Raw genomic sequence first — 10,695 nt, forward strand, 5'->3', positions numbered from 1 at the left:
CTCCCTACAGGGGCAAACACCTACCTCCCCACCCCCAACCTCCCTACAGGGGGCAAACACCTACCCCCCCACCACCAACTTCCCTACAGGGGGCAAACACCTACCCCCCCACCCCCAACTTCCCTACAGGGGGCAAACACCTACCTCCCCACCCCCAACTTCCCTACAGGGGGCAAACACCTACCCCTCCCCACCCCCAACCTCCCTACAGGGGGCAAACACCTACCCCCCCACCCCCAACCTCCCTACAGGGGCAAACACCTACCCCCCACCCCCAACCTCCCTACAGGGGCAAACACCTACCCCCCCACCCCCAACCTCCCTACAGGGGGCAAACACCTACCCCCCCCCACCCCCAACTTCCCTACAGGGGGCAAACACCTACCTCCCCACCCCCAACTTCCCTACAGGGGGCAAACACCTACCTCCCCACCCCCAACCTCCCTACAGGGGGCAAACACCTACCTCCCCACCCCCAACCTCCCTACAGGGGCAAACACCTACCCCCCACCCCCAACCTCCCTACAGGGGCAAACACCTACCCCCCCACCCCCAACCTCCCTACAGGGGGCAAACACCTACCCCCCCACCCCCAACTTCCCTACAGGGGGCAAACACCTACCTCCCCACCCCCAACCTCCCTACAGGGGCAAACACCTACCCCCAACCTCCCTACAGGGGGCAAACACCTACCCCCCACCCCCAACTTCCCTACAGGGGGCAAACACCTACCCCCCCACCCCCAACCTCCCTACAGGGGCAAACACCTACTCCCCCACCCCCAACCTCCCTACAGAGGGCAAACACCTACCCCCCCACCCCCAACCTCCCTACAGGGGCAAACACCTACCCTCCCACCCCCAACCTCCCTACAGGGGCAAAACCTACCCCCCACCCCAACCTCCCTACAGGGGCAAACACCTACCCCTCCCCACCCCAACCTCCCTACAGGGGGCAAACACCTACCCCCCACCCCCAACTTCCCTACAGGGGGTGAACACCTACCCCCCACCCCCCCCTAAAGGGCAAACACCTACCCTCCCACCCCCAACTTCCCTACAGGGGGCAAACACCTACCCCCCCACCCCCAACTTCCCTACAGGGGGCAAACACCTACCCCCCCACCCCCAACTTCCCTACAGGGGGCAAACATCTACCCCCCCACCCCCAACTTCCCTACAGGGGGCAAACACCTACCTCCCCACCCCCAACCTCCCTACAGGGGCAAACACCTACCCCCAACCTCCCTACAGGGGGCAAACACCTACCCCCCCACCCCCAACTTCCCTACAGGGGGCAAACACCTACCTCCCCACCCCCAACTCCCCTACAGGGGGCAAACACCTACCTCCCCACCCCCAACCTCCCTACAGGGGCAAACACCTACCCCCAACCTACCTACAGGGGGCAAACACCTACCCCCCCACCCCCAACTTCCCTACAGGGGTCAAACACCTACCTCCCCACCCCCAACCTCCCTACAGGGGGCAAACACCTACCCCCCACCCCCAACTTCCCTACAGGGGGCAAACACCTACCCCCCCCACCCCCAACCTCCCTACAGGGGCAAACACCTACTCCCCCACCCCCAACCTCCCTACAGGGGGCAAACACCTACCCCCCCACCCCCAACCTCCCTACAGGGGCAAACACCTACCCCCCACCCCAACCTCCCTACAGGGGCAAACACCTACCCTCCCACCCCCAACTTCCCTACAGGGGGCGAACACCTACCCCTCACCCCCCCTAAAGGGCAAACACCTACCCTCCCACCCCCAACTTCCCTATGGGGCAAACACCTACCCCCCACCCCTAACCTCCCTACAGGGGGCAAACACCCACCCCCCACTTCCAACCTCCCTACAGGGGCAAACACCTACCCCCCACCCCCAACCTCCCTACAGGGGGCAAACACCTACCCCCCACGCCCAACCTCCCTACAGGGGCAAACACCTACCCTCCCACCCCCAACTTCCCTACAGGGGGCAAACACCTACCCCCCACCCCCAACCTCCCTACAGGGGGCAAACACCTACCCCCCCACCCCAACCTCCCTACAGGATGCAGAACCCCCCCTCAGTACAGGGGGCAAACACCCACCCCTCCTAAAGAGGGCAGCACCTCCAACCCCCACTACAGGGGGCAGCACCTCCAACCTCAGTACAGGGGGTAAACACCCACCCCTCTTACAGGGGCAGCTCCTGGGTGATTTTTGTGGTCACTTTCTTCGTTCTCTCATACAGGACGATTATTCAGCCAACTGAAGTGTCACTGTGTGGGCAAAACCATCTGGATAATGAGAACCTACCTGAAGTCCTTCTGCATGGAGTCCTCCATAGTGTGAGGAGGAACGTGGGACACATCATCGCTCCTCCTCCTCAGCCAATCCAATGAGAACGAAGACCTGAAGGCCAACTCTGCAACCACACCGGCCATTATGGTGGACACCATCACTGAAAGACTCAGCTCTTCCATCTACACCGACCTAAAGGAACGTGTGAAGGGTCCTAACACCCGGACTTACCTCAGACAAGGGCGGCCTACCTGGAAAAAGCCCAGGCTGCTCGGCAGGGGGGAGATGAGGGCCATATGGTGAGGGCCCAATACCACCACACAGCATCAAACCAAGATGATGGAACCCTTGGATGGGACTGGGAACTCAGTTTTCGGGTTCCCAGTCCCATCCAAGGCATGCCTTGACTGATAACGGTCACAGTTGCTTGTGCTCCCAGCCAAACTGTAAAGCCCTTTAATGGCTGGTGTCATAGCTGATCACATGTGCAGCACCATGGCAACCGTAGAACATACAGAGGACAAGAAGGCGGCTTCCATGGCTGGAGAGGAGAGGAGGGTTTAGTTCCACTTTAAGTTCCTCAAAAAAGAAAAAATACCCCAAAAGTGTATCTAACCCCCCTCCCCCTCTATATTACAAAGAGGTACAGAGGACAGCCATGACATCACCGCCCCGGGGCATCATGGGGGTTTTATAGGGGGGAGCACAGCAGGAACAGTTTGCTTTCAGACTCTTCCTCTGATTGGCCACCTGTATGGAGCAGAGGAGGAAGTCATTTAGCTGTGTGTGTAATCTGAACTCCAGCTCTGTGAATGGGCTTATTCAACACAGCAGCTAAGAATAGCCTGGTGACCATTACTTAGGAATGAAGAGCTCCCCCCTATAATATCATAAACACCACCCATTCCATACAAGACCCTCCCCCCATGTACAACGCCACAGACAACATCAGAGATGAAGGTATTTTATTGAAGTCCCCCCCTCCCCCGCAAGGCTCAGCATCCCCGGCAGCGTCCATTTCACAAGCAGCGCATCTCATTAGCATAAATTAGCATTAAAGGCGTAGACTTTATTAGCATACAGTCCCATGAAGCCCCGCCCCCCCCTATGAGGTCACATGAGCAGGCAGCGGCTCTTCGGGGGCGGGGACTCAGTGGCAGCACTGGCTCCCGTCTTCAGGTCTCTGTAGCTCAGCAGCTGTACGAAGGACGATTCCTGGTGATACGGCTCCTCGTGCCGCACGATCGCCCGCAGTTCCCGGGACAGGCGAACGTTCCCTCCCGCCACCTTCAGCTGCTGCTGGTCGCTGGTGTTCTGAGCGGGGGGGGGGAAGAGAGGAGGGAGAGGTGACATCATACTTCCTAAAATTATCCCCCCCCCCCCCAACCTCGCTATCGCCTTCCTGACACCCTCCGACTGCATTCACACCCGAGCGATTGGGCGCGATGTTATACTGCGTTTTTATTTTATTTGTTGCTCAGTGTATCAGCTTTTATTTTTTATTTTTTATTATTATTATTCTTTTCTTTTTTTTTGTTAGGGTAAGGGGTTGGAGTTAAGGTTAAGTTAGGATTAGGGGTTGGGGTTATTTATTATTTATTTATTTTTAATGTTAGGGTGTTAATACTACTACTACTAATAAAAAAAATGAATAAATAAGAAAATAAATAAAAATAATCATAAATAAATACAATAAATAAATATAACGTAATATTAAATAAAAAAAAAAAAAAAACCCTAAAAAAATAAAGTAAAAATAATAATAACACCCTAACACAAAATAAATTATTATTATTATTAATAATGTTTTTTTGTTTGGCTTTGAATATTTATTAATAATAATACTAACAATAACAATTTAATATATTGTTTAACGTTACGGGTTAATTATTATGTATTTATTATTACATATTCATTTTATTTATTTATGATGATTTTTTTTAGCTTTGACTTTTTTTTATCAGCCAACAGAGAATACGATCATCTGTTGCATCATTTGTTGCTCGGTGTTTCAGCTTTTCCATCAGCTTTTATTTTTTTTTATTATTATTATTCTTTTTTTTGTTAGGGTAAGGGGTTAGAGTTAAGGTTAAGTTAGGATTAGGGGTTGGGGTTATTTATTAATTTATTTTTAATGCTAGGGTGTTAATACTACCACTACTACTAAATAAAAAAATTGAATAAATAAATAAGAAAATAAATACAAATAATAATAATAAAATTACAATAAATAAATACTATGTAATAGTAAATAAAAAAAAAAATAACCCCTAACCTTAACCCCTAAAAAAAATAAAAATAAAGTAAAAATAATAATAACACCCTAACACAAAATAAATTATTATTAATGTATTTTTTTGTTCGGCTTTGGGTATTTATTAATAATAATAATAAAAATAAGAATTTATTTTTTTATTAGGGTAAGGGGTTAGAGTTAAGGTTAAGTTAGGATTAGGGGTTGGAGTTATTTATTATTTATTTATTTTTAATGTTAGGGTGTTAATACTACTACTATTACTAAATAGAAAAAATGAATAAATAAATAAGAAAATAAATAAAAATAATCATAAATAAATAAATACAATAAATAAATACTATGTAATAATAAAAGAAATTAACCCCTAACTTTAACCCCTAAAAAAAAATAAACACCCTAACACAAAATAAATTATTATTATTAATAATGTATATTTTTGTTCGGCTTTTGGTATTTATTAATAATAATAACAATAAGAATTTACCTAATAATTAACCCCTAACCTTAAACAATATATTAAGTAAATTGTTATTGTTATTATTATTAATAAATACCCAAAGCCGAACAAAAAATACATTATTAATAACAATAATTTAATTTGTGTTAGGGTGTTATTATTTTTACTTTATTTTTTTTTAGAGGTTAAGGTTAGGGGTTAATTTTTTTTTATTTATTATTTCATTACATTAGTATTTATTTATTGTATTTATTTATGATTATTTTTTATTTATTTCTTATTTATTCATTTTTTTATTAGTAGTAGTAGTAGTATTAACACCCTAACATTAAAAAATAAATAAATAATAAATAACCCCAACCCCTAATCCTAACTTAACCTTAACTCCAACCCCTTACCCTAACAAAAAAAATAATAATAATAATAATAATATTAAAAAAATAAATAAAAGCTGATGGAAAAGCTGAAACACTGAGCAACAAATGATGCAACAGATGATCGTTTTCTCTATTGGCTGATAAAAAAAAAACAAAAAAAAAGGCCAAAGCTAAAAAAAAAAAAATCATCATAAATAAAAAAATAAAAGTGAATATGTGATAATAAATACATAATAATTAACCCCTAGCCTTAAACAATATATTATGTATTTATTATTACATATTCATTTTTATTTTTTTATTTATGGTGTTTTTTATCAGCCATTAGAGAAAACGATCATCTGTTGCAGGTGCTTTAAACAGCGACAGCCAATCAGATCTCACCGTTTAGTGAGAAGAATGGACGAAGGTTGCTGATTGGCTGGTGTAGGGGCGCCCATCCCGCTTACCTTAGGCAGGTTGTATTTCTCCCGGAAGTGTTCTCTCATCAGCGCCCTCTCTGATTTCTGCTGGGCGTGCAGCGAGCTCCTCCGCGTCCTGCGCGAGAAACAAAATCAAGCCACGCCCACTGACACAGCTGGGGCCACTTTTCTAGGCAACTTCCTGCTCAAGATTACCGGCCAGGAGGACCCCCCCCCCCCCCCCCAATACTCTGCACCCCTAAAACACTACATAAAAAGGGGGAGGGTATGCGTGTCTGGTCCCGCCCCACACTCACGTCTCAGGGCGCTGCACTCTGTGGCGGGGTTGGTCGTCGCAGCTCCACCTTCGCGGTACGTTGACTCTGGGTTGTGTCGGGGAGTGGAGGTCTTGGGCGAAGTTCCCCGAGGTGCAGCATGATACGCTCTTCGTTGGGCCCCCGAAAAGGAACTTGGCTATGGAAGACATTCCTGGTAATAAGGTCACCGGCCAGAGGTCACCATGGCAGAAGGTTCCCGAAACACCGACATCAGATCCGGCCAATCAGAGGCCTACAGAGGAGAATGTGACAGGGATGAGGTCAGGCAGGGCTGGGGGTCTATGCATCTGAGTGGGTAGGTGACCAAGAGGGAAAGGGTGGTAGGAGGTCCTGAGGGATGGAGGCTGGATAGCTGGATGGAGGTATGTGGCCACAACGATAGAGGCTGGACAGCTGGCAGAGGTAGGTAGGCCTGAAGCTGAACATCTGTGTACAGATTGGAGGCCGGACAGCTGGGGTCTGGTGGGTGGCCACAAGGGTTGGAGGCTAGATAGTTGGTTGTAAGTAGGTGACCATGCGGCTGGAAACTGTGCAGAGAGGTGGCCACATGGGATAGAGGTTGGATAGCTGAGTGCACTACCCAATACCGGACATCGGTCCCCCCACTATACAACACTGGCACTGCCCAATACCGGACATCAGTCCCCCCCACCATACAACGCTGGCACTCCCCAATACCGGACATCAGTCCCCCCACCATACAACGCTGGCACTGCCCAATACCGGACATCAGTCCCCCCACCATACAACGCTGGCACTGCCCAATACTGGACATCAGTCCCCCCACCATACAACGCTGGCACTGCCCAATACCAGACATCGGTCCCCCCACCATACAACGCTGGCACTCCCCAATAACGGACATCAGTCTCCCCACCATACAACGCTGGCACTGCCCAATACCGGACATCAGTCCCCCCACCATACAACGCTGGCACTGCCCAATACCAGACATCGGTCCCCCCACCATACAACGCTGGCACTCCCCAATAACGGACATCAGTCCCCCCACCATACAACGCTGGCACTGCCCAATACCGGACATCAGTCCCCCCACCATACAACGCTGGCACTGCCCAATACCAGACATCGGTCCCCCCACCATACAACGCTGGCACTGCCCAATACCAGACATCGGTCCCCCCACCATACAACGCTGGCACTGCCCAATACCAGACATCAGTCCCCCCACCATACAACGCTGGCACTGCCCAATACTGGACATCAGTCCCCCCACTATACAACACTGGCACTGCCCAATACCGGACATCAGTCCCCCCACCATACAACGCTGGCACTGCCCAATACCGGACATCAGTCCCCCCACCATACAACGCTGGCACTGCCCAATACCGGACATCAGTCCCCCCACCATACAACGCTGGCACTGCCCAATACTGGACATCAGTCCCCCCACCATACAACGCTGGCACTGCCCAATACCGGACATCAGTCCCCCCACCATACAACGCTGGCACTGCCCAATACCAGACATCGGTCCCCCCACCATACAACGCTGGCACTCCCCAATAACGGACATCAGTCCCCCCACCATACAACGCTGGCACTGCCCAATACCGGACATCAGTCCCCCCACCATACAACGCTGGCACTGCCCAATACCAGACATCAGTCCCCCCACCATACAACGCTGGCACTCCCCAATAACGGACATCAGTCCCCCCACCATACAACGCTGGCACTCCCCAATACCGGACATCGGTCCCCCCACCATACAACGCTGGCACTCCCCAATACCGGACATCGGTCCCCCACCATACAACACTGGTACTCCCCAATACCAGACATCGGTCCCCCACCATACAACACTGGTACTCCCCAATACCAGACATCGGTCCCCCACCATACAACACTGGCACTCCCCAATACCGGACATTGGTCCCCCACCATACAACGCTGGTACTCCCCAATACCGGACATCGGTCCCCACCACCATACAACGCTGGCACTCCCCAATACCGGACATTGGTCCCCCACCATACAATGCTGGTACTCCCCAATACCAGACATCGGTCCCCCACCATACAACACTGGCACTCCCCAATACTGGACATCAGTCCCCCCACCATACAACACTGGCACTCCCCAATACTGGACATCAGTCCCCCCACTATACAACGCTGGCACTCCCCAATACCAGACATCGGTCCCCCACCATACAACACTGGCACTCCCCAATACTGGACATCAGTCCCCCCACCATACAACACTGGCACTCCCCAATACTGGACATCAGTCCCCCCACTATACAACGCTGGCACTCCCCAATACCAGACATCGGTCCCCCACCATACAACGCTGGCACTCCCCAATACCGGACATTGGTCCCCCACCATACAACGCTGGCACTCCCCAATACCAGACATCATTCCCCCCACCACACAACGCTGGCACTCCCCAATACCGGACATTGGTCCCCCACCATACAACGCTGGTACTCCCCAATACCGGACATCAGTCCCCCCACCATACAACGCTGGCACTCCCCAATACTGGACATCAGTCCCCCCACCATACAACGCTGGTACTCCCCAATACCGGACATCAGTCCCCCCACCATACAACGCTGGCACTCCCCAATACCGGACATCGGTCTCCCCACCATACAACGCTGGCACTCCCCAATACCTGACATCGGTCCCCCCACCATACAACACTGGTACTCCCCAATACCGGACATTGGTCTCCCCACCATACAACGCTGGCACTCCCCAATACCGCACAACGGTCCCCCCCACCATACAACGCTGGCACTCCCCAATACCGGACATCGGTCCCCCCCACCATACAACGCTGGCACTCCCCAATACCGGACATCGGTCCCCCAACGTACAACACTGGCACTCCCCAATACTGGACATCAGTCCCCCCACCATACAACACTGGCACTCCCCAATACTGGACATCAGTCCCCCCACCATACAACACTGGTACTCCCCAATACCGGACATCGGTCCCCCCCACCATACAACGCTGGCACTCCCCAATACCGGACATTGGTCCCACAACCATACAACACTGGCACTCCCCAATACCGGACATTGGTCCCCCACCATACAACTTTGGCACTCCCCAACACCGGACATCAGTCCCCCACCATACAACGCTGGCACTCCCCAACACCAAAGATTGGTCCCCACAATGCACCAGGACTCACCACGTACACAGCGGCTGATACCAGAACAGCTCTGAGTGGACTTACCTGCGTTGCCGGCTCCCGGGTTTACCTGTCCAGCTACAGCTCCAACGATCACATAAGTTTCATATTAATCCTTTAAGTTGGGATCAGGCAGCGTCACAATCCTGATTTATATGTACCTGTGACAGCAGATAACAGGCCCGGGATTAGCCGTCCACGCACCCGGCAATGTGACAACCGCCAGAAATAACACACTGACCCCTTCCCTACCCCCGATCTCCTAAACACCCTGAAACCTGAACACACAAATCTTCAGAACCCGGACCTGAGAGCCTCGCCTCCCCCACCTAGAACAGAAGCTGTTTGGAGTCTATTGAGGGAACCTGGAAGTCAAGATCTGAAGGACTGGACACCAAGTAAATTAATATTGTAGGACAAACCAGGTATGTTCTCCAACTCCAGGCAAAGCTCCGTTTGTAGCCAGGCAGAACCAAGAGGGGTGTGGCCTGTCACCCCCCCCCCCCAAAGAACTTCAGGGAAAGGATTCTACAGGGAGAACAGAATTCCTATTCTCTTCCTCATCCATTGAGGGACATGGGAGGTCATGAACTGTTCAGACGCCTGAAAGTCCAACTGAAACGTGGGCAACACGGCAAACAAAACATCGATAGGCCCACTGGACTGCCTGAAGAGGACATCAGACGAAACTTGTACTTCAATCTATAGAACATGTGACCAGATGACAAAGCCCAGGAAGTCCTCACAGATCTCATAGAGTCCACCTTAACAGAAGAGTGTACAACTCAATCCTTAAGACCAGTGGTCCCCAAACTGCAGCCCAGGGGCCAGATCCGGCCCTTGCGGCATCATTTCATCCACTTAAACAATGGGGCACTATTCCTCTCACTGATACCAATGATGGGGCACTATTCCTCTCACTGATACCAATGATGGGGCACTATTCCTCCCACTGACACCAATGATGGGACACTATTCCTCCCACTGATACCAATGATGGGACACTAATCCTCCCACTGACACCAATGATGGGACACTATTCCTCCCACTGATACCAATGATAGGGCACTATTCCTCCCACTGACACCAATGATGGGTCACTATTCCTCCACTGACACCAATGATGGGACACTATTCCTCCCACTGATACCAATGATGGGACACTATTCCTCCCACTGGCACCAATGATGGGACACTGTTCCTCCCACTGATACCAATGACGGGGCACTATTCCTCCCACTGACACCAATGATGAGGCACTATTCCTCCCACTGACACCAATGATGGGACACTATTCCTCCCACTGACACCAATGATGGGGCACTATTCCTCCCACTGACGGGACACTATTCCTCCCACTAACACCAATGATGGGGCACTATTCCTCCCACTGA

At 50.6% G+C, this 10,695-nt stretch overlaps 1 protein-coding gene across 2 annotated transcripts; it reads right to left on the bottom strand.

Moving 5' to 3' along the window:
• Window positions 1-3,246: 3,246 nt before the first annotated feature.
• LOC141116461 (complexin-3-like) lies at window positions 3,247-9,410 on the bottom strand. Of its 2 annotated transcripts, none has more exons than XM_073608805.1 (4): window positions 9,347-9,410; window positions 6,103-6,355; window positions 5,834-5,921; window positions 3,247-3,607 (listed from the first exon to the last, which is right to left on the bottom strand). In XM_073608805.1, exons 2-4 carry the CDS (start codon window positions 6,270-6,272, stop codon window positions 3,407-3,409), a joined length of 459 nt encoding a protein of 152 aa, XP_073464906.1. In that variant the 5' UTR covers window positions 6,273-6,355; window positions 9,347-9,410; the 3' UTR covers window positions 3,247-3,406. The 2 variants fall into 2 exon arrangements, with proteins under 2 accessions (XP_073464906.1, XP_073464907.1); XM_073608806.1 differs by lacking the exon at window positions 9,347-9,410 and adding an exon at window positions 9,302-9,342.
• Window positions 9,411-10,695: the final 1,285 nt, after the last annotated feature.

This window comes from Aquarana catesbeiana, linkage group LG13 (genome assembly GCF_042186555.1).
Source record: "Aquarana catesbeiana isolate 2022-GZ linkage group LG13, ASM4218655v1, whole genome shotgun sequence".
Taxonomy (NCBI): Eukaryota; Metazoa; Chordata; class Amphibia; order Anura; family Ranidae; genus Aquarana; species Aquarana catesbeiana.